Source organism: Chiloscyllium plagiosum, unplaced genomic scaffold (assembly GCF_037043375.1).
Source record: "Chiloscyllium plagiosum isolate Xiang-an unplaced genomic scaffold, Cpla_swu_hap1 HiC_scaffold_34, whole genome shotgun sequence".
In the NCBI taxonomy this organism is placed as follows: Eukaryota; Metazoa; Chordata; class Chondrichthyes; order Orectolobiformes; family Hemiscylliidae; genus Chiloscyllium; species Chiloscyllium plagiosum.
In genome coordinates this window covers 46,242,392-46,267,548 of record NW_028270172.1, presented here as the reverse complement: position 1 = coordinate 46,267,548, position 25,157 = coordinate 46,242,392, and the positions used below count along the sequence as shown (strand labels likewise).

General features: G+C 40.5%; 1 protein-coding gene across 2 annotated transcripts in view; it reads right to left on the bottom strand.

The window, feature by feature from the left end:
* jarid2b (jumonji and AT-rich interaction domain containing 2b) overlaps nucleotides 1-25,157 on the bottom strand; it is a 458,793-nt gene that overhangs the window by 117,595 nt on the left and 316,041 nt on the right. For both annotated transcript variants that reach the window (XM_043719074.2, XM_043719075.2), the window contains one exon: nucleotides 21,073-21,242. In XM_043719074.2, the coding sequence (XP_043575009.2) occupies nucleotides 21,073-21,242 (170 nt within the window). The remainder of the gene's footprint in view (nucleotides 1-21,072; nucleotides 21,243-25,157) is intronic.

Genomic DNA, 25,157 nt, shown 5'->3' with positions numbered 1-25,157 from the left:
CAAAAATGAGAGACTACTTCTTTGGAGTCTTATGTTACAGACTTCAATTTACAAATTGTACATATTACGTGTCATAAAAATGTGACAGCACATGTGCTATCAAGGGTCTAAAGGAAAAAGTATAAATAAGATTGGACATATTCCAATGTTTTATATTCACACACTCTCACACACAGTGATGATGATTCCTTTTTTCTTAAGGGGGGGGGGAGGGAGGTGTTATGACATTGAAGGCGTATACTGTAACTTTAAAAGAGAGTGAATGCTTGTTCTACACTGAGCTTACAAGAACAGTGTCAGAGTGTACTGGAAAATTGAAAATATGTAACGTTTGGCTGTGAAATTGATTGCTGTTTGACAATTTGAATTTAACCAGATTAAATTATGACCCCAGGATACTAAAACTCAATTAAATTTGAATTTATTGTTTACCAACATCAAACCAATGGGACAATCCGACGTCAAAAAAAGGCAGGCATTTTGAAAATCAGAGTAACTGCCATCGAGAGAGACCAGAGAGATTACGAAACACTCTCTATCAAATGTACCTTTTCATATGAAACATCTTCACAGTATAAAGAAAGATGATGACCCAGGGAGATCTTCAGCCGGAAGAAAGAAAGACACTGAAGACACTAGCAGCTGTATGGTTTTGAAATTAAGTTGATGCAATTTTAATTAGTGTTTTATTGGAACAGTACATTATTATAGAGTTAGAGGCAGGTAACAAGCAGTTAAGAGAGGGGTTTAGAGTTGTGAACAATTGTTGTTTAATGTTCACTTTTAGAGTTAAAAAAACAGATTGATATTTTCTCTAAATAGTGGAATTTCAGAGATCTCTGGTCACTCATATATTAACAGATTACGAGGCAAAGTGAGCTTTTCAGGGTGTTTAGTTTAATTAACAAAGGAGTTCACCGCCATGTTGTAAAACTTGTAACCAGTGGGGATCCACAGGGATCAGTGCAAGGATCATATTTGTTTACAACATATATTAATGACTTGGATGAAGCAATTGAATGTCCTACAACCAAGTTTGCAGGTGACTCACAAATAGGTGGAAAGGCATGCTGCAATTGGGATACAATGAGTTTACAGAGGGATTATTGATAGGTTAAGTAAGTATCTGGATTAGTGGTGCTGGAAGAGCACAGCAGTTCAGGCAGCATCCAAGGAGCTCAACAAGTTGGTAAATAGAGTATAATGTGGTAAAATGTGGATTTATTCATCTGAAGTGAGAAAAACTGCAGAAAGCTATAACACAAAAGGAACTTGGGAATACTTCTGCACAAAGCACAAAAATCTCGCACGTAGGTGCAGCAGATAATAAGGAAGGCTAATAGAATGTTGGTCTATGTGTCAAGGAAGTTGGAGTCCAAGAAAAATCTTACTATGCAATAGTACAAGGTGCTGATGAGACAACACCAAGGCTGTTGACAGTTGGCAGTTTTGGTCCCCTTACTTAAGGAAAGACGTAATGTCATTGTAGGCAGTTCCTAGAAGGTTCACGAGGATATTCCCTGGTATGGAGGGATTGTTTTATGAACTAAAGTTGAATAGTTTGGGACTACTCATTGGAATTTAGAACAATTCTAAAGAAGAGGTGATTTCACTGATATACATAGGACTCTTAAGGGGCTTGACAGGGTAAATGCTGAGAGGATGTTTCCCATCATGAGTACGTCTAGGACCAGAGGGCATAGTGTCAAAATAAGAGGGCACCAATTTAAAACTGAGAAGAGAACAAATTTCTTCTCTGACAGTTGAGTGTCTTTGGAACTCCTTGCCATGGAAAGCTATAGGGGTAGAGTCCTCGTGCATACTTAAGGCCGAAATAGATTTTTGATCAGTAGGTGAGTCAAGGGCGACGGGGCAAAATGCAGGAAAGGGGACATGACGAATGTCGTATCAGCTGTGATCCGAGTCTTAAGAGTCCTTTGGCCCGAACTGCTGCATGCTAACCAAAACATCTGTCCACGCTAACCTCATTTCCCTGCATTTGGCCCATATCGCTCCAATCCTTTCCTATCCATGTATTTGTCCAAATGCCTTGTGAATGTTGTTAATGTTCTCACCTCAACCACTTCCATTGGCAGCTCATTCCATATGCGTACCACCCTCTTTTTAGAAGTGTTGCCCCTCAGGCTCCCTTTTATTCTTTCCCCTCTCACCTTAAACTGATGCCTTCTAGTCCTCGATTCCCCAAGCCTGCGAAAATACTTAAGTGCATTCAGCCTATCCACGCCTTTCATGATCTTATAAGGTCCCCCTCAGTCTCATAGGCTCTTATGTAGTAGGCCTACCTTGTCCAACCTCTCCCGATGACTCAGATCATTGAGTCCAGGCAACATCCTTCTAAACTTTTTTTGTACTCTTTCCAGTTTCCAGTAACATCCTTCCTATAGCAAGGTGAGCAAAACTGAACACAATACTCCCAAGTGCAGCCTCACCAATGTCCTGTGTAACTGCACTATAACTTCCTAACTTCTATACTCAATTTCCTGACTGATGAAGGCCAGTGTGCCAAAAACTTTCATCACTGCCCTGTCTATCTGTGACTCCACTTTCAGAGAACTTTGAACCTGAACTCCAAGATCCCTCTGCCCCACTACACCCTTAAGGCCCTACCATTCACCACGAAACACCACTTTGATTTGACTTTCCAAAATGCAAGACCTCACACTTATCTATATTAAACTCCATTTGCCATTTCTTAGCTCACTTACCCAGCTGATCAAATTCCTACTAGAATTTCTGATAACCTTCCATGATACTATCTATTTTAGGGTCATCAGCAAACGCACTAATCATGCCTTTTCATTCTCAATCCAAATCTTCAATATTGAGTACAAACAGGAATGTACCCAGTACTAGTGGAGGTACTCCATTAGTCACAGACCTCCAGTCCAACAAGCATCCTTCCACTATTACCCTCCACTTCCTACCATCAAGCCAATTGCATATCCAATTTGCCAGCTTGCCCTGGATTCCATGTGATCTAACCTTCCAGAGCAGCCTACCCTGTGGAACTTATCAAAGGCCTTAGGAGTAATCTATATAGACTACATCTACCGCCCTGCCCTCATCAACCTTGCTGGCCACTTCATCAAAGAACTATAATAAATTTGAGGCATGATCTTCCACGCACAAAGCCATGTTGATTACTCCTAATCAAACCCTGTCTTTCCAAATGCATGTATATCTTATCCCTCTGAATCTTCTCAAATAACCTACCCACCATGCATGTTAAGCTTACTGGTCTATAGTTTCCAGGCTTTTCTTTGCAGCCCTTCTTTAATAATGGCACAATATTTGTTATCCTCCAGTCTTCACCCGTGGTTAACGATGATGCAAAAATATCAGCCAGGGCCCCTGGAATTTCTTCTCTAGCCTTTTGCAGTGTTCTTGGATATATCTGGTCAGAACCAGGAGATTTATCCACCTTCATACATTCTAATGCATCCAACACCTCCTCTACTGTGATATGGATTGTCCCCAAGATATCATCACTAACTTCAAGTTCCCAATTAGATTAGATTCCCTAGAGTGTGGAAACAGGCCCTTCGGCCCAACAGGTCCACACCGACCCTCTGAAGAGTAATCCACCCAAACCCATTTCCCCCTGACTAATGCACCTAACACTTTGGGCAATTTAACATGGCCAATTCACCTGACCTGCACATGTTTGGACTTTGGGAGGAAACCGGAGTACCCGGAGGAAACCCGCACAGACACGGGGAGAATGTGCAAACTCCACACAGGCAGACACCAGAGGCTGGAATCAAACCTGGGACCATGCTGCTGTGAGGGAGCAGTGCGAGCCACTGAGCCACCCTTCTTCATGTCTTTCTTTACAGTAAACACAGAGGAGAAATATTCATTGAGAACCTCGCTCATCCCCTGCAATTCTACACATACATGTCCACTTTGGTCCTTGAGAGGCCCTATTTTCTCTCCAGTTATCCTTTTCCCTTTGATATACTTAAAGAACATCTTTGAATTCACCCGAATCTTCTCAGCCAAGGTTTTCTCGTGCCCCTTTTTTGCTCTCCTGATTTCCTTTTTCAGTAAATTCCTGTATTCCCTATATACCTCCAGAGATTCCTTTGATCCCAGCTACCTGTACCTAAGCCATGCCTCCTTTTTTCTTGTCAAAGCCTCAATATGCCTTGTTATCCAGGGTTCCCTATTTCTGCCAACCTGCCCTTCACCCTCATAGGAACAGCTGGACCTTGAACTCTAGCTATCTCCCTTTTAAAGGCCTCCCACGTGCCAGACGTCCTTTTGTCTGCAAACAAACTACTCCAATTAACCCCTGCAAGCTCCTGTCTAATTCCATCAAAATTCACCTTGCCCCAATTTAGAACTTCAACCTGTGGACCAGTTTTGTTGCTCTTCACAACTACTTTAAAATTAATAGAATTATGCTCACTGCTCCCAAAGTGCTTGCACGCTGTCACTTCCGACACCTGTTCCCATTTCTTATGGTCTTATACTCAGGTAGTTGTTTTGACTAGTCCATAGACAAGACGATGGACCTTTTCCTATGCTAAAATAAAGCATAACCAAAACACCAAGCTGGAAAAGCACAGCAGGACAGGCAGCATCCGAGGGGCAGGAGAATCAACGTTTCGGGCATAAGCCCTTCTTCAGGAATGAGGTGAATAATGGATCTTGTAAGTTTATAACTTATACAAAAAAGTAACAATTAATTCTAAATAATGCAACTTTAGGAAAATAGAGATAAACAACAAAGCTATTTTATGAACATGTACAATTTAAGCTCAACCATCTTTGAATATAAAATCCACTCTCATACTGACAGACACATAGACACAGTTAAGGAATAAATTTAAAAAAAATTATTTGTAATTTGCCAGTTTGATAAACAGGTTCAACAATGAATACCCAGCCTTCATGAATACCTTGGGCAATGGGTTGTATCCCAGACACATAGGACTATATATCTTGCTCGAATTCCAAAATCATCAGTCAATACAAACAGCCTCAACAGACTTCCAGAACTATTCACCCACTTCTTACAGAGCATGATTCTCTTCTCTCAGCATGCAAAAAGTTGCCCACTGAAGCAAAACCAGAGAGAGAGAAAGAAACAAGAGCAGCACTGTCGAGAACCTTTCAAAACAAAAAACAACCTGCTGTCAAAACCCATTCGAGCGTGCACAGTAGTCCTTCCTTGATTGACCAATTCAATATCCACCCAGCAGTGGATATTGAAGGACTACTTGGAGCACCTTGGTGCCAAATTGTCGTGCGTCCTGAGACAAGTAATAAACTTGTATTATCTTTCAAATTCAGTTTGCCACAGTAATGAGGTCTTTGTTCTGTTTTTTCTCCCAGAAAGCAAGCTGCTGTTCAAAGAGCAAAGTTCAATTTTCAACTTCAACTTAATTCCAAACCAAAAATGACAAAAAAATAAAAGAAAAAATAGTGATTGTCCAAACAAGATGATTGGCTTTTCTTCATTCCTCACCATTCAGCTTTTCCTGCCTTGAATCATACCACTCATACTTCAATGGGAACAAAAGTATAGGGTCAGAATGATGCAAACTTTTACTGTGACAAACTTTGGCATTTTGGTATGAATCATTGTGTAGTCTAAAAGATACTCAATTGGATGGCTAATTCTCTTCACTATTTGCATCAATAACTTAAATGCAAACCCAGAAAGACTGCCTCAATACTGCACAAGAGCAAAATACGATGAAGGATCATAATGTCTTATCATTACTTGCAAATTTGGATTCTGAAGTAAAGGAAAATGGATTTGTTTTGATTTTTTGAAAGGAACTTGCACTTTAAAAAAACACACCATTTTTGGGAATATGTTCATTAACGGACCACCATAATAAACCAATAACCAAAAAACAAGAGTCTGGAATCTGACTCATCCAGCACTTACGATCTGGGATAAATGTAAAAGGAATGTGGAGGTACAGGTTCATTGACCACTAAATTAGGTTTGTAAGACTGTGGAGAAAAAGGGGCACAATGAATTCCACGTTTCATAACAAGGTTCAGAACATAAATGCTAAAAGATAATGATGAATCCATATAAAAGTAAAAAGCTCAATTACAGTATCTTGTGCAGTACTGGACTCTACACATTGTACTTGGTATGAGAAAACGAATGAGAAAATATTAGAAAAATTTAATATTTTCCATTACAAAAATATATGCCAAGAAATGATTTTAAATAAAAACACTTGCAGGTGTCAAAAGAGCAGGATAAAAGCAAATCGTTACCACTGGAATGCGAGATCAATAATGCAAGAAATGTTTGAGAAGATGTAACGATATACATCTTCAGAGATATAGGACTGTAAATTTATCTCAACAAAGTAATGCAAAAAAAATCACCAAACAAAGTACATTTGATAAGTAGATGATGGCAAAAAAAAACAATGAAAGGAATAACAGAGGCGAATAGGATTACAATCATTTTCTCACATGAAAGATAGAGACCCACATAAATTGTTTGGACCAGATTCCAAGATGTACCTTATATGCTCTTCATAATATTTCCATATATAACAATATGACCACCAATGCAGCTACGTCTAGAAAATGTTTCTAAATGTTAGTAAAATCAATGCTTTGCAGCCAAGTAATAAGACAACATATTTGATGGCCACACAGTGAAGAATCACTCAATTAGCTCTTTCATGTCATAAAAAAACTCTCTCAAAACCATGTTCATAAGGGGAAAGAAGTTATTTTTCATTGACAAAACATTTGCCACATGTTCTGTTCAAATACTTATGTCTATGTAAACTATTTTGTATAACAGTACACCCAAATTAATGCACATTTCCTGTGTTTATGGCAGTTTTGTGACACAAAACATGGATCACCGAATAAATGTTTAGATCTTGTGAGAGTCTGGGGACTGGAAATATTTCTTTACACACCATTTCTGCAGAACCTATTCCAAGATCCCAAATCAAAAGACCTTATTTTGAAAAGAATCTTACAGGTTAAGTTGCAGGAATGAGTCAAACATGACTGCAAATTAACTTAAATTTTATATTTCAGTGATATTTGAAGCTTACAATGAACAATTTAGTTTTGGAAACAATTATTTTTTGTCAAAACTAAAATGCTCCATAAGGTTTGAATCTGGATGCACAACACAATCTTTATATCCTACTATTTAGTCTCCTCTCCTTACCACTTATATTTTATTTTCTGATGAGCACATTCCACTAGCAGACACTTGCATTAACTGATCTCTGGTTCTTTATTAAAACAAACAATAGTGTAACCTGTCCTAGTTCAATAATTAACTCTACAATCATGCCATATCAATAAAAATCAAATGGGGTGCTCACCATATTTTCCAGCCCCTTCTTGAGGAGGAAGAGCATCAATCCACAATTAGTGTTTACCACTAGAACTATTTGGTTATATCTAATTACTAATTAAATGAGGTCATAGATTCGTTCGTCGAGCTGGTGTTTTTCTGCGGATGTTTCAACATCTCACTAGGTGACATTGTCAATGCGCCTTCGATAAAGCTTTGGTGGTCTGTCCTGCATGGTAATTGTGTACCTCTGTTATCTGGTGCTTCCGGTTCATTATCGAAGTGGTTTGTATATGGGGTCCAGTTCAATGTGTTTATTGATAATAATATAATATTCAATAAACACAATGAACTGGACCCCATATGTCACCTGGCAAGGCGTCAAAACATCTGCAGAAAAACAGCAGCTTGGAGAATGAATCTACGACCTCACACACAAGCAGAGTTACAAATCTTTTCAAGAATACTAATTAAATATATAGAAGTAAAACGACAGTTAAATATTGGAAGAGCAGGATGCTTAAAATGCTTCCTACATAATCTGTTCAGAATTTTTTGTATAAACTAACCATCAACTAACTTTAACAATCATCCCTACGCACTTGAGATGTTATAAAACATATGACACTGTCTCAGATGAGATAAGAGGTCAGATGGCCAAAGGTTCATGAAATAGAAGTTGTCTTAAAACAAGGTGGCGGAGTTTCAGGAGAGAATTCCAAAAGTGAGAGTTTAGACCACTGAAAACATGACCACTGATGGTCAAGCAATTAAGAATTGGTGATGTCCATGAAGTTAGAATCTGATAGGCAACAATATCTCAGGTGTGTTTAAAGCTGGCGAAGATTACAAACAAAGGGTTAAGACATTGGGAAATACGAAAACAAGGACAAGAGTTTTAAAACTGAACACAATCTTTATATCCTACTATTTAGTCTCCTCTCCTTACCACTTGTATTTTATTTTCTGAATAAATATATATCTGCAAGTACAAAAAAAAGACATGATGGTGAACTGGATTTGCTGAGAGTAAGGAACAGGTCCAGAAGAGTTTTGGATGCAGAGTAGAATGTGGGAGCTGAGTTAGGAGTGCATGAGATAGTCAATTCTGGAGGCTACAAAGGCGTAAATAGCAGTTTCAACAGCGGATGAAATGAAGTCGGGTACAAATATACAATGTTAAACTGGGTGTTAGTGACAGAGCAAATGTAGTTAAAAGCTAACCTCAGGGTGAATACAACACAAAAGTTGGAAATAATCTGGTTCAGTCTCGAACAGTTGCCAGGGAGAGGAAACTAACTTAGCAAGTGCATAGTTTGTGTTTGGTTTAAAAACAGCAGCTTCAATTTTCCCAATATTTACCTGGGGGAAACTTCAGCTCATCCAGAGCTGAATGGCAGTTAAGTTGGCTGGCAATTTTAGGGACTGTGCAGCATAAATTCTATTACGCTTCTTTACTCAGCATTTGGATCTCATGTCCGAACTAAACTTCTGCACTCAGAGCGGTGATTTATGCCATGGAACAATTTACATCTCACTGTAATTTCTTGAAGTGAACAGAAAATAAAGATCTTGCATTTATGAGACTAGTGTTAATATATAGACATCATTTCACCCTAATTATTTTCCTTTGATGCAGTGAGAGAAACATTTCCAAAAGGGGTCAATATTTTTAATCGATACTTTGTGTGGTTCAATGCATATTGTAACAAAGAAATTCCATTAAGATGAACATGTCCCATTGAATATTACAAGATAATTTGGATGCCAACAGTTATCAAACCTGACACAGAGTAATAAGACTTTTACAGAGCTTTCTGGCTGAAACAAAGAAAAAAGCTTTATTCTCTGAAATTAAATAAAATCACATAAATTCTATTTCCCAAATGCCAACAACAGCAAGCTCATAATGAGCTGCCTCTGATGGCATAGATACTTCTGAAATAACCCTAAACTTAAAAAGATCATTTTATTTTTTTCGTTCAATGCTCAAAATTCATTGGCTGCCATCATCAGCACCAACGAACAGGACTCTGACCAAAGAATGACTAAATTCTGTACTGCATTTTGCCATTGATGGTCTATGAGAATCTTCTCTATTCTGGAGCAAACAAGGTCATGGGTATGTCGAAGTCTAGAATCAGAGAGTCACAGAAAAATCTCAGATGATTGTGAACTAGAGGAGGTTTAGAGAAAGTTAAGAAATGCAGAGGCTAGGAATGAATTTGAAAACTTTTCTTTTATAAAAAAAAATTTCAGACCAGGAGACAATATTCATTTGTCAGCATAGGGCAAGTTCAGCACAGAATTAATATAAAAAGAGCGCCAAAATATTAGTAAATCCACTCATGTATGCTCACATTTTCAATTAGTTTTTAGCAAATTTGAAATCAGTTTAGTTGCGAGGAATGAGATAAACCCAACAGTTTTGGCAGAAGATAATGAATTCCATTAATGAAACAGATTAACACATGTACCTTCTACACAGAAATCTACACTAATTTCTTGTCATTCTATACAATGAAAATTAGCTTAGCACACAAGCGAAACAAATCTGTATCAAATGCCCATATATTCAAATCTGAAGAACGACAGCCAGATTATTACAGTATAATCAAATACGCAACAAAATTTCACGCACAAAACATTTAATTGCAAGGCATAAACCCAGATTCTGCAGCTGAGAGGTTAATGTCTCTAATAAGGCAATTTAGGAGACAGAAGAATATCTATGGATCATTGTTTAGGATATCCTCAAACTTCACAGCTAATAAATTCCTTTTGAAATGTCAGCAGTAGTTCAATGTAGAATACCTTCACACAGGCCATTAGATAAATGCTCATTGAATTTATTTTGGCAGTGTCACTCAAGAAACTTTCAATGGTTAGGCTGCCAAACGCTCACTGATTTTTGCATTCATAAAACTGACCTGAACAAGAGGAGACTGAATTATATGCCTAACTCTCATAAAAGGAGCTTAACTCATTCTGAAACAACGTCGTTGCATTAAAAACCAGGTTGACTATTTTCGTCCTGCTCTGCGCCTCCACCCAAATACTTCCCAACATTAAGCTGATGAAGTAGCCCAAAGAAATGGTAAATTCAAGCATCATTTACTACAATTCCACTGAACCAGTAAATTTTAAAGCACAATTAGGAGTGCATCAGATAGTGCATCAGATGGGCGGCACGGTGGCACAGTGGTTAGCACTGCTGCCTCACAGCGCCAGAGACCCGGGTTCAATTCCCGACTCAGGCGACTGACTGTGTGGAGTTTGCACATTCTCCCCGTGTCTGCGTGGGTTTCCTCCGGGTGCTCCGGTTTCCTCCCACAGTCACAAAAGATGTGCGGGTCAGGTGAATTGGCCATGCTAAATTGCCCATAGTGTTAGGTTAAAGGGGTAAATGTAGGGGTATGGGTGGGTTGCGCTTCGGCGGGTCGGTGTGGACTTGTTGGGCCGAAGGGCCTGTTTCCACACTGTAAGTAATCTAATCTAATCTAATCTAATCTAAAAGTAATCTAATCTAAAAAAAAAATCTAATCTAATCTAATCTAATTCTATATTCAATACACACAATGTGGGAGCAAATTACTGCAGATGCTGGAATCTATATTGAAAACAAATGCTGGAGATTATAACATATAACAAAGCATCCATGGAGAGAGAGCATGTAAACATTTTGAGTCCAGGTGACTGTTCATCAAGCTAAACTGAAGTGTGCAGGACAGCAGCATTTAGGGTATAGTTGGGGTGAAAGAGAGGTCTGCAGATGCTGGAGATCAGAGCTGAAAATGTGTTGCTGGAAAAGCGCAGCAGGTCAGGCAGCATCCAGGGAACAGGAGAATCGACGTTTCGGGCATAAGCCCTTCTTCAGGAATGAGGAAAGTTTGTCCAGCAGGCTAAGATAAAAGGTAGGGAGGAGGGACTTGGGGGACGGGTGTCGGAAATGTGATAGGTGGAAAGAGGTCAAGGTGAGGGTGATAGGTCAGACAGTTGGGGTGACAATGGTAGGATGCAGAATGTGATGGAGAAAAGATGTTGGTAGTTTATATAACTGATTTGGATGTGAACACAGAAGGAATGGTTAGGAAGTTTGCAGATGACATCAAAATTGGAGGTGTAGTGGACAGCGAAGAAGGTTACCTCTGAGTACAACAGAATCTTGATCAGCTGGGTCAACGGGCTGAGGAGTGGGCAGATGGAATTTAATTTAGATAAATGTGGGATGCTGTATTTTGGAAAAGTAAATCAGGGCAGAACTTATACACATACTGATAAGGTCCTGAGGAATGTTGCTGAAGAAAGAGATGTTACAGTACTGGTTCATAGTTCCTTGAAAATGAAGTCACAGGTAGATAGGATAGTGAAGCCAGTGTTTGGTATGTTTGCCTTTATTGGTCGGTGCATTGAGTATAGGTGTTGAGAGGTCATTTTGTGGCTGTACAGGCCATTGTTTAGGCCACTATTGGAATACTCAGTGTAATGCTGGTCTCCCTGCTATAGGAAGGATGTTGTGAAACTTGAAAGGGCACAGAAAAGATTTACAAATATGTTGCCAGGGTTGGAGGGTTTGAGCTTCAGGGAGACGCTGAATAGGCTGGGGCTATTTCCACTGGCTGAGGGGTGAAATTCTAGAGTTTTATAAAATCATGAGGGGCATGGACAGGGTAAATAGACAGGGTCTTTTCCCTGGGGTGGGGGAGTCCAAAACTAGAGGACATAAGTTTAAGGTGAGAAGGGAAAGATTTAAAGGATGTAAAAAGCACTTTTTTTCACGCATGGGCTGGTGTGTATATGGAATGAGCTGCCAGAAGTAATAGTGGAGGCTGGTACAATTACAAGGCATCTGGACGGATATATGAATAGGAGAGATTGGAGGGATATGGACAAATGTGACTGGTCAGAATGGATGAGTTGGACCGAAGGGTCTGTTTCTGTGCTGTATACCTCTATGACAGTATGACTCTAAGTGATTGAAATGTGAAGTCTATGAAGAGTCAAATCTGGTCGATGTTAGGACATTTTCTTGAATTTCAATGGTTAAGTAGTGATCTAATTGATCAAACAAAAAAAAAATAGATTTAAGGGGATTGACACTGAAGAATTATTTCCTCTGGTGGACAAATCCAAAACAAGGGATGCAAAAATTAAGATTTGCATTAATTCTAAAATTAAAACTAGGCATGCTAGATGTGAAATCACAGAACATCCAGACATCCAGAGGAAGTGGGAGGAGGCCTCACCTTCACCCCCTAAACTCTCGGATTAACGAGTTCAACACGCGGCGAGACATCGAACAATTCTTCCGCTGCCTTCGCCTCTGCGCCTACTTCTTCAACCAGGATTCTCGCCCACCCTCTGACGACCCCTTCTCCTGCCTCCAACACACTCCATCCACCTGGACACCCCGTGCTGGCCTCTTACCTGCCCTTGATCTCTTCATAGCCAACTGCCACCGCGACATTAACCGCCTCAACCTCTCCACCCCTCTCACCCACTCCAACCTCTCACCCTCGGAACGTGCAGCCCTCCACTCCCTCCGTTCCAACCCCAACCTCACTATCAAACCGGCAGACAAGGGAGGCGCGGTAGTAGTTTGGCGCACCGACCTTTACACCGCTGAGGCTAAACGCCAGCTTGCGGACACCTCCTCCTACTGCCCCCTTGAAAATGACCCTACCTCCCACCACCAAACCATCATCTCCCAGACCAGCCATAATCTCATCACCTCAAGGGGTCTCCCATCCACCGCCTCCAACCTCATAGTTCCACAACCCCGCACAGCCCGTTTCTACCTCCTGCCCAAAATCCACAAACCTTACTGCCCCGGCCGACCCATTGTCTCAGCCTGCTCCTGCCCCACCGAACTCATCTCTGCTTACCTCGACACGGTCCTGTTCCCCTTAGTCCAAGAACTCCCCACCTATGTTTGGGACACCGCCCACGCCCTCCACCTCCTCCGTGATTTTCGCTTCCCCGGTCCCCAAAACCTTATCTTCACCATGGACATCCAGTCCCTGTACACCTCCATTCCCCATCACGAAGAACTCAAAGCACTCCGCTTCTTCCTTTCCCGCCGTACCAACCAGTACCCTTCCACTGACACCCTCCTTCGACTGACTGAACTGGTCCTCACCCTGAACAACTTCTCTTTCCAATCCTCCCACTTCCTCCAAACCAAAGGAGTAGCCATGAGCACCCGCATGGGCCCCAGCTATGCCTGCCTCTTCGTAGGCTATGTGGAACAGTCCATCTTCCGCAGCTACACTGGCACCACCCCCCACCTTTTCCTCCGCTACATCGATGACGGTATCGGCGCTGCCTCATGCTCCCACGAGGAGGTTGAACAGTTCATCCACCTTACCAACACCTTCCATCCCGACCTCAAATATACCTGGACCGTCTCAGACTCCTCCCTCCCCTTCCTAGACCTTTCCATTTCTATCTCGGGCGACCGAATCAACACGGACATTTACTATAAACCGACTGACTCCCACAGCTACCTAGACTACACCTCCTCCCACCCTGCCCCCCTGTAAAAACGCCATCCCATATTCCCAATTCCTTCGTCTCCGCCGCATCTGCTCCCAGGAAGACCAGTTCCAATACCGTACAACCCAGATGGCCTCCTTCTTCAAAGACCGCAATATCCCCCCAGACGTGATCGACGATGCCCTCCACTGCATCTCCTCCACTTCCCGCTCCTCCGCCCTTGAGCCCTGCCCCTCCATTTGCCACCAGGACAGAAGCCCACTGGTCCTCACCTACCACCCCACCAACCTCCATATACATCGTATCATCCGTCGTCATTTCGGCCACCTCCAAACGGACCCCATCACCAGGGATATATTTCCCTCCCATCCCCTCCCCTACCAGCGTTCCGAAAAGACCACTCCCTCCGTGACTCCGTCGTCAGGTCCACACCCCCCACCAACCCAACCTCCACTCCCAGCACCTTCCCCTGCAACCGCAAAAAATGCAAAACTTGCGCCCAAACCTCACCCTTTACTTCCCTCCAAGGCCCCAGGGGATCCTTCCATATCCGCCACAAATTCACCTGCACCTCCACACACATCATTTACTGCATCCGCTGCACCCGATGCGGCCTCCTCTATATTGGGGAGACAGGCCGCCTACTTGCAGAATGTTTCAGAGAACACCTCTGGGACACCTGGACCAAATTTACTGCATCCGCTGCACCCGATGCGGCCTCCTCTATATTGGGGAGACAGGCCGCCTACTTGCAGAATGTTTCAGAGAACACCTCTGGGACACCTGGACCAACCAACCCAACCACCCAGTGGCTCAACACTTCAACTCCCCCTCCCACTCCACCAAGGACATGCAAGTCCTTGGACTCCTCCATCGCCAGACTATAGCAATACGACAGCTGCAGGAAGAGCGCCTCATCTTCCGCCTAGGAACCCTCCAACCACAAGGGATGAACTCAGATTTCTCCAGTTTCATTTCCCCTCCCCCCAACTTGTCTCAGTCCCAACCCTCGAACTCAGCACCGCCTTCCTAACCTGCAATCTTCTTCCTGACCTCTCCGCCTCCACCCCCACTCTGGCCTATCACCCTCACCTTGACCTCATTCCACCTATCGCATTTCCAACGCCCCTCCCCCAAGTCTCCCCTCCCTACCTTTTATCTTAGCCTGCTGGACACACTTTCCTCATTCCTGAAGAAGGGCTCATGCCCGATACGTCGATTCTCCTGCTCCTTGGATGCTGCCTGATCTGCTGCGCTTTTCCAGCAACACATTTTCAGCCAAAATAGTATTACGTCTACTAAAAGTGTGATTTTTAAAAACCTTTCTTCTTCTGGTTCTTACAGTGCAGTATGACTAAAGACCACTTCCACAACTGCCAGCATTTTTGCCCAAACTAACCTGCACTCCAGGCCAGGAAGGAGTCAGGCACATTGCATCTTTCTGACTGCTCTCATTTTGTTTTAACTTGCCACCTTATATTTTCAGCGAATTTGTATCTGTTACATTTAGTCTCGTCATTAATATACATTTAAAAACAGCTAATTCTGTGCCTCACTAGTTACAGCCTGCCAACTCTACACTATCCAGTTTAGTCCTTGTTTTCAGTCCAGTAACCTATCCTTAACCCATGATGACATATTACCTGCAATCCCATTCCATACATTTAATCCGTGCTAATAAATTACAATTCTCATGAGCCCCAATTTGAAACAATAATCTTTTACATGATGTTATTGAATACTTTTTGAAAATCTAAATAAACAAAATCCATTTGCACCCACTTAGCCACCTTACTAGTTCCATCCTCAAAAACAATCTACTATCTGTCCAATACTGTTTTTATTTATGAAGGGAAAAGAGAGTACTAGAAACATTCAGCAGGTCAAGTGGCATCAGTGGAGAGTGAGAGAGACAATGTTAAATGTTTCAGGCCAAGATCTCTCATCAGCATATTTCAAAGCCACTTACAAAATGGTTAAATAGTTTTCAAAATTTTTGCTGGCTCTATTCGCAAGAAGAAATATGTTAAATATTCTGATGCCTAATATATCGTCAGACTGTCAATCTTAAAATATGGATACTTTTCTGTATCCCTATTTTCTTCCTGAAAAAAAAGGCCTTTTACGTTACAGGATACCACGAGGCTTAATCCGCTTGGTTCTGCTGCAAGGAATTAATATAAACTACAGTTCAGAGCAGTAATGTAAAATCAGAAAAAACAGTAGCAGCACATAGGGCAGCACGGTGGCACAGTGGTTAGCACTGCTGCCTCACAGCACCAGAGACCCGGGTTCAATTCCCGCCTCAGGCGACTGACTGTGTGGAGTTTGCACGTTCTCCCAGTGTCTGCGTGGGTTTCCTCCGGGTGCTCCGGTTTCCTCCCACAGTCCAAAGATGTGCAGGTTAGGTGGATTGGCCATGCTAAATTGCCCGTAGTGTTAGGTAAGGGGTAAATGTAGGGATATGGGTGGGTTGCGCTTCGGCGGGGCAGTGTGGACTTGTTGGGCCGAAGGGCCTGTTTCCACACTGTAATGTAATGTAATGTAATGTAATTATTCATTTTCTTAAATTGAGATATTATTCAAAGGCAACCACAAAGTTGACAGATTGCAAAATATAACATTTGATAAAATTTCCCAGCTTTCTTATTTTTCGTCCAAGATCTGTTTGGGAACCTAAAGGGAGGAAATACTTGGTAAAATGATGACACACAAAACTAATTATTACAACTACAGTGAATTAGTGTCAACTGTAAAGTACAACTGGAGAAAGTTTGAAAACTCAGCCATTGATATGAAATCTATTTCTCTCCCAGCATTATTGCAACAGTATGATAGTAAACTAAAACAGAAAGCAAATGCTAGTCAGCATTTAGTTGCAAAAGTTAGCAATACTGCCACTCAATTCCGTAAAACATAATTTCCCTACAATTACATAATACAAATATAACTACATGTAACAAAATAAAGTCCATCAAACAAATTACCTTCTTTTCCCACAGAGAAACTGTAGTCAACGGTCGAATGTATTTAAAGAAGATTTTTAAGCATAATCAATGCCTTTGGTTGTATTTCCTGACTCACCAGGAATAATCAAAGCCATTACGTACAAAATTTAAAGTATGGACTATTATAACTGGGTAATTCTGGCAACTGCAATTACCTCCCAAATTAGAAGTTAATGACTGTTGTTTCTCTACAGCAATCGTCTGTACAATAAAATCTTCTTGCAACACAATCATGCCATAAGACTCGTGTACTTTTGAGGAAGCTCTTGCATTGCTCGACTATTTCAAAATCAAGGTTATAATTGCCTACTTCTCAAATTTACTGATGTGAGGATGCTTAGTACACAAGATCTGGACTCCATTCGTTTGCTTCATGATTTTGGTATGCTTATTAAACAGAGATACCATGCTAGAGAATTGAATCATGTTCATTACAGGAACCCGGTAACTGTACAAATTACTTTCCATCAGACAAGGCTTAGCAGTGTACACACAGTGTAGAGCTATCCCTACAACAGTATAATTTCATTTATTAGTTCCGAGACAGGTACTCATGTGACTGGGCCAATGTTGTCTATTTCATATGCTGCAAGCAAAGATGCCTTGAGGTAAGATACATTGGCAAGATCAAACAAACGCTAGGACAATGGATGAATGGACACCACACAACAATCGCCAGACAAGAACGTTCCCTCACAGTCGGGGAACACTTCAGCAGTTAAGGACATTCAGCCTTGATGACCATCAGGTGACCATCCTCCAAGGTGGACTTCGGGATACGCAACAACGCAGAGTAACCCAGCAAAAGCTGATAGCCAAGTTTGGTACCCATAAGGATGGCCCCAACGGAGATCTTGGGTTTTTGCCACACTATAGGTGACCCCACTACACTATACACACACACACACACTCTTACACACTATTACACTCACACACACCCTCTCTCATACACACACACATTCTCTCACAGGCATACAATCAATCAGTCACACTCGCACACATACTCTCATTCTCACTCTTATATGCACGCACACACACACACAAATCTATGGGGTGAATTTGCATTTGCAGATTTGTATTTGCAGATACATTCTATTTTGTTCGAAAAGCACATAAGCTGTAGACAGTCAGTCCACGTGACATTTTATAAATTCCTACTTTGGAAATAGAACCAGTCTGGCTCAAGGTTGGAATTCAGACAGACTCTAAGCTCAGACTTTTAATGCATTGTCTGAGCCGAGATGTCACTTTTTAAAAATCTCGGGAATGTGACTTGAAAGAAACTCTGGGATCAATACATATTAATCAATCAAAACCTGCATCCCCATTCTAAGTGATTAAAGACTTTTCAGCAATCTAGGTTTGTTCAATAAGTCACATCAGTTGTATGATACTTTGGTCTTTTACTATAAATTGCGTCCTATGATTCTGCCCCACTAGCTAACGGAAGGAGGAGCAATGCTCCAAAAGCTTGTACTTCCAAATAAACCTGTTGGATTATAACCTGGCGTTGTGTGATTTTTTAACTTTGTGCACTCCAGCATCTCCACTTCATTTAATATATAATTCATATGACAAACACTGAGGAATGCTGGAGAACAGCTTCAAAACAAACTGGCACCTTAAAATGCAACATATAAAAACAACTGAGTACAATTCTAGAACATCGGCCATAACTCCAAAATTACGAGTAAGTTGAAGGCCATCTTATTACACTGGATTTCAGGATTCAATAGTGTTTGTGGAGCGCATTGTGTCTTTAAATTTCTGCTTTCGGTAGTTCCTGAACAGAAGTAATCTGGGCAATTATAATAATCAAGAATCAAGTTTTTGCCAGGTGGATGGGGTTACATTCATCTTTTTGATCTCTGGGCTTGATGGAAGGCAATTAACAAATCACTTTGTATTTCAGTAACATAGGAAACTATTGAATTAATACAAGGTGAATAGGTAGAGATCCGAAACACTAACTTATTTTCTCTCTCCAAAGATGTTGCCAGCTCCACTCAGTATTTCCAGCAATTTTTGTTTTATGGTATTTATTTTATTCCAGACTGTACCTGCTCAGAGATATTAAAGTAGTCCTAGTCCAAGTGCTAGTCCCTTCCTCCTTTTTGCACCACAAATAATCTAAGATGATAACTCTATGCATATGATCACAGAATTCCAGCATAAGTGGATGGCAACATAATACATGTAAGAGTTAGAAGTACAGAGGAGGTGGTAGACCCGCCTAGTACATTTTAAGCAATGAGAGCTGGGGTTCACAAAACTGACCGCTTGCACCGAAAGTGGGAATTAGCCATGTCTATGATTGAGTAATTTCTTGTCATCCATCGAAATACTGATTTTATAAATCATGTTGAATTACCATCTGTGACAAACAGTTGTTCTCCTCTTTAGTACCAATGAGGTTATTCCATTGTAACATGTTAAGTCAATTACCTAATTTCTAGTCTGTTAAAGTAATTAATTGTTGAAGCAAATTCTGATTTGACATTTCAAAATGCTTTTGGAATATAAATAATTATATTCTGATATTAGTTGCCTATGATACAAACTACTCATGGCAAATAACTTTGTTGGTAGAAAGAAAATATGCTGAGCTATTACCAAATTCCTGAAAAAATAACAATGTTTTAATAAAGTTTAAAATATTGCAAACTTTAAACACTTGTGTTTTGGACTCACTTTCTAATTTAGGGCGAATGGATTATTTCTGAATTCTTTCAAACAAACCTGGGTGCTTTAGCTGTTAAAAGGTCTGTGGGAGGCAGGATGGGGTACAGGTTATTTTAGAGTCATACAGCATGGGAACAGACCCTTCAGCCCAACCAGTCCATGCTGACCATAATCCCAAACTAAACTAGTCCTTCTTGCCTGCACTTGGCTTATATTCCTCCAAACATTTACTTCACATACGTTACCAAATATCTTTTAAACATTGTAATTATACACGCATCCATCACATCCTCTGGACGTTCATTCCACACACAAACCACTGAGTAAAAAAATGCTCCTTATGTCTTTAAATCTTTCTCTTCTCACCTTAACAATATGTCCGCTAGGCTTGAAATCCCCCATTCTAGAGAAAAGATACCTGCTATTCACCATATCTATACCCTCATGATTTTAGGCGTTGGTAAAAGATATTCATACCTAGAAACAATTACTTTAGCACCTATGCTAACAGAGATGGAAATGTGTTGCTGGAAAAGCACAGCAGGTCAGGCAGCATCTAGGGAACAGGAGAATCGACGTTTCGGGCATTAGCCCTTCTTCAGTGGACTAACTATTAATTCTCCAAGTGACGAGAAGGAGTTTGCAAATGGTGATAATGTCTATTTAAATTCCAAGGTAGAATGGATTTGGGGATGCAGAGAATAGTTATTTAACATTTCTGTCTGGAAAGAAGACCCATGTGGTTCATATTGCTATGGAGATGGGTTTTGAGGGGAAGAATCCAAAGGCAGCCATTGAAAGACTGGATTACAGGTTTTCCTGAAGTTATCACTGAGTCTCAAACACAGGTAGTGTGAAGGAATCTGGAGTGTATGTTGGCAGAGAAATAAAGGCAGCCAGTCTCTTTTATTCATCATGCAGAATACAGATTAGAGCGTGTGTATAGTATGAACAGTCCACGTTCATGAGCGTTTAAATGAAACTGGAAGATTTGCTTAGTTTTGCTGGAGGCTAAGAATCATCTCAGATTGTTTATAGAGAATTGAGTGTTCACTTTAAAAGGATGGAACAAGAATAACCATGCATTGCTGCTTTAGAAGTTAATAGGAAAACTTTTCTGTAACTTACAGTACAATCTACCTGCTAAACAGTGTCATGACAATGTTGCTTTTAGGAGAAAGTGAGGACTGCAGACACTGGAGATCAGAGTCAAGAGTGTGGTGCTGGAAAAGCACAGCAGGTCAGGCAGCATCCGAGAAGCAGGAGAGTCGACGTTTCGGGCATAAGCCGTTCATCAGGGCTTATGCCCGAAATGTCGACTCTCCTGCTCCTCGGATGCTGCCTAACCTGCTGTGCTTTTCCAGCACCACACTCTTGACAATGTTGCTTTTAGCTTGCCTATCACAGTAAAACTTTTAAAACTTAATCTTGTTATGTGAGCCTTTCAGACTAGAAATTCAAACATCTAAAAGTAATTTCTTTCTAGGGAAGTGTAACAAAAATTGAGAAGTATATAATCTCTAATCACATTGTTGATCGATAGAAAATGACTATTAAGCATACCTCTAAGGCAAAGAAAAGTTAAGAAATCTTCTGTTTTGGGCTTTCGTTTTGAAAGATCAATAATCTGCGTTGCAGGTGGTGGCAAGACTGGATCCACCATCTTGACTGGGGTTGTGCTGGGGGAGTTGGGCTGTGACTGGGCAAATTTCCTTTGTGCTTGCAGTCTCGGCCTGGAACAAAAGACAAAAGATCTACTTAAAAACGTTTGCCAGATGTGTTTTAAATAGTATTTAAAAAATAGGAATAATAAAATTATACAATAACATTTTTGTTTCTGCAGTCAGAAACTGTACCTCAACTTAAGAGTATTTACACTTAGTCACTATTCTGAACAATCAGCACCTTGTTTCTTATGTAAAATAAGCTGTTGCTCCCTTTGAAATTTGGCTTCAACAGCATGCCTCTTTTCAGCAATACTCAAGTGACAGAAGTCAGTCCATGCAGTTATCATATTAGTTAGAACAAAGAACTGTACAACACAGGAACGGGCCCTTCAGCTGACAATGTTGTGCCTAAACATGACACCAAATTAAACTAATCCCTCCTGCCTGCCCTTGATCCATATCCCTCTATTCCTTGCATATTCATGCACTTATCCAAAAGTTTCTTAAATGCCCTTATTGTATCTGCCTCTATCATTACCCCTGGCAGCATGTTCCATACTCTTACCACTCTGTTTAAAAAAAACCTTGCTCCTCAGATACAGAGATATACAGCACAGAATCCTTCAATCAGATTCGTCCATGCCAACTAGATATCCTAAATTAATCCAGTTCCATTTGCCAGCACTTGACCCATAACCCTCTAAACACTTCCTGCTCATATTCCCATCCAGATGTCTTTTAAATATTGCAACTGTACCAGTCACTTCCTCTGACAGCTCATTCTATACATGCACTAGTCACTGCATGAAAAAGTTGCCCCTAATTTTCTTTTTAAATCTTTTACCTTTCACCTTAAACCTATGTCCTCTAGTTCTGGACTCCCCCACCCAGGGAAAAGACCTTATCTATTTACTCTATCCATGTCCCTCATGATTTTATAAACCTCTGCAGGTCTCCTTTGAACTTTCCATCTCTCACCTTAACTGCATGCCCCATAGGTTTAGACATTTCAATTCCAGAAAAAAGATACCAACTTTCAACACTATCTATGCATCTCAGTTTTATAGACCTCAGCCTCCACTGCTCCAGAGAAAACAAGTTTTTCTAGCCTCTCCTTATAGCTCACACCCTCTAATCCAGGCAGCATCCTGCTAAACCTTTTCTGCACCCTCTCCAAAGCCTCCAAGTCCTTCCTATAATGTGGCGACCAGAATGGAACAAGTCTAAGTGTGGCCAAACCAAAGTCTTATAAAGCTGCAACATGAAACCCTGACTCTTGTACTCCATTTTCTGACCGTTAAATGCAAGCATGTCATACACCACCTTCATCATCCTATTTACTTGCCACTTTCCTGAAGCTACGGACTTGGACTGCAAGATCCCTACATGAGGAGTCAAAATGAGAATTTTTATGGTGTCAGCATTAAACACCTAGCCTAGATACAGCAGCGCTGTCCAGTAAAAACTGCCGACCAGTCATAAATTGGTCACACTATTTTAGCTACACACACTAACTTCAGTATCATGCACTTTCACTTTATTTATATTCATAAAATATAGTTAGATTGGCAACATACCTACCAAAATTCACTTACCACAAGATCAAAAACAACCTGTCCACTGGATCAAAGAACAGGAACATGCCCTTTGGCCCACCAGGCCTGAAATGACAAAAGTCACCTTGCTAAACTGAAAACCATTTGCCTCAATGCAATCCATGTCTCTGTTCCTTGCCTATTCACATGTCTGTCAAAATGCCTCTTAAACACTGCTTTTGTATCTGCTATACCACCTTCCCAGGCAGCACATTCCAGGCACTTACCACCCTCTGTACAAAAACATTATTTTGCATTTTGCCACTTTACCAAAAAACTTAAAAGTCAAACTGTACCTGCCAAGTGAGCACAAGGTCGAGAATCACATTGCATCATTGCACTTTTCTTTAATTTACCAGAAAGAAATGTATTTAGCCTAAAATGAGTAAATATATTGAAAGAGACTGGTACAATTCAGCTAGATAGGAATTGCTTTCCACGTTGCTTTAATTGCCAAGGGCATAGTTTTAACCATTACCGAGAACTCATCGAGAACTGAGATGAAATAAACCAAATCCTTTCAACATCAGAACTATCCAGTGAGGAGTCTTATTCCATTAGTTTGAGTTCGATTTGAACTCAGGTCTTTAAGGTGAATAAATAAATAAATAAATACCGTCCATTCAATGCTCAACCTCAACACAAAAATAAGGTTAAAACTTAAAAAGGGGTCAGAAATGTAAATTTAAGAAAAGCTGCTTCATGAATCCAACAGTCTACATGTTAGAAGGACCAAACATGGTTGTGATAAAAATTGCATCTTTGAGGAGACAGTTCATTTTTTAAATTAAAAGTTAACCTCGACACAAGTTTTTTTTTTAAATATGAAAGGGCTATGATGAGGGGAACTAAATTAGCACAACACTGCCGTTTTAAAGATTAGATACCTTTACAGTGCTCATTAGTTAAACTATTTTTTTCCTTACTCAGCTATTCAGCAAAGGATCTTATCTAAATTTTGCCTGTTGTACTTCAGTAGTAAAGCAAGTGCATGCTGAAACAATAGAAAAATGAGAATCAAGACTAGTTTCAAATACCAGAGATGACATCAATAGAGAACAGCCTTGTATATTGGATAAACTTCTCTCAAGAAAATTTAAATGAAAAATTCAAGCTACCGTCCATTCAATGCTCAACCTCAACACAAAAATCACAATGATGGCAAATAGTTCAAAAAAGCACTGAATGGGTGTGTAAAGAAATAAAGTTTAGATTTATTTGCAGCCTTACCAGACAAATCTTGGGCAAACACAATGCATTGAAACCAATCCAAATTACCTATTACAGTAAGCACTCGGAAAACAGTATCCACATACAGACCCATGGAGAATTACAATGTACAAACAAGAGCTTCCTTTTGGGTGACCACCTAAACAAAATGGTCATGAGAAAGGTACAATCTATTTTAGTGTTGCCTTTAGGATGGCAAGTTATAATTGTGTGTATTTTTGAGTACATGTTTTAGAAGTCTTGTTTTTACATAATTAGTCTTCCACCTGAATATAGTTTCATTTCAGTCAAGTACTTAGTTCTGTTATGTAATCAAGGAATGCTGAACTATCATATTACAGCAAAGCATAGCAAAAAGCTTAATAGCTGTAATCATCTAAGGTGGGCTACAAAGTGAACTAACAGTAGTAACTTTAAATTATTTTTCTTCAAAAGGAAACAGATACGGTTCATAAACATATTTGCCTTTGTCTACTCCTTGGATTGCATGCAAGGAACAACTGGCCACATAGATGTTCTCTAGTACTCTGCTGTGTAAATGACTTCCTGTGCTAAGTTGAAGAAAAAAAAATTATGACACTGAAAAGTCAGATAATGATCAGCTGTAATAACATACATTGTTAAATAGTTTGCCAATAAGCCCAGACATAGAGATCTTTTTGGGCAAGATACTGGATGATTTCCAGAACTAGCAGCACTACCATACCAGCAGCAAGGACCAAGAGGGATGGAAGAACAAAGCAGAGAACAGTGAGAGAAAAAGGGGAATGCAACCATTATGTGGTGGGGTTGGAGAGCAGACTGTTGAAGAGAAACTTAATGCCAATATCTTCTGACCAGGTGGTTTTCTATTCCGAACCTTAAGATCATTAGTACCCTAATCAAAATCCCCAATGCAATATTATGTGCTCATTATAAATCTTACACGGACCAATATACTATTGATTAGTCACAGCATCAAAAGATTATATTTTTTTGAACGCTAAAACTGCTGCATGCCTTTTCCTCAGGAGTATTGCAAATATCTACAGTCAAGAACGTGGTGTTGAAAAAGCACAGCAGGTCAGGCAGCATCCAAGGAGCAGGAGAATCGACATTTTGGGCAGAAGCCCTTCATCAGGAATGAGGCCTCATTCGACGTTTCGGGCATAAGCCC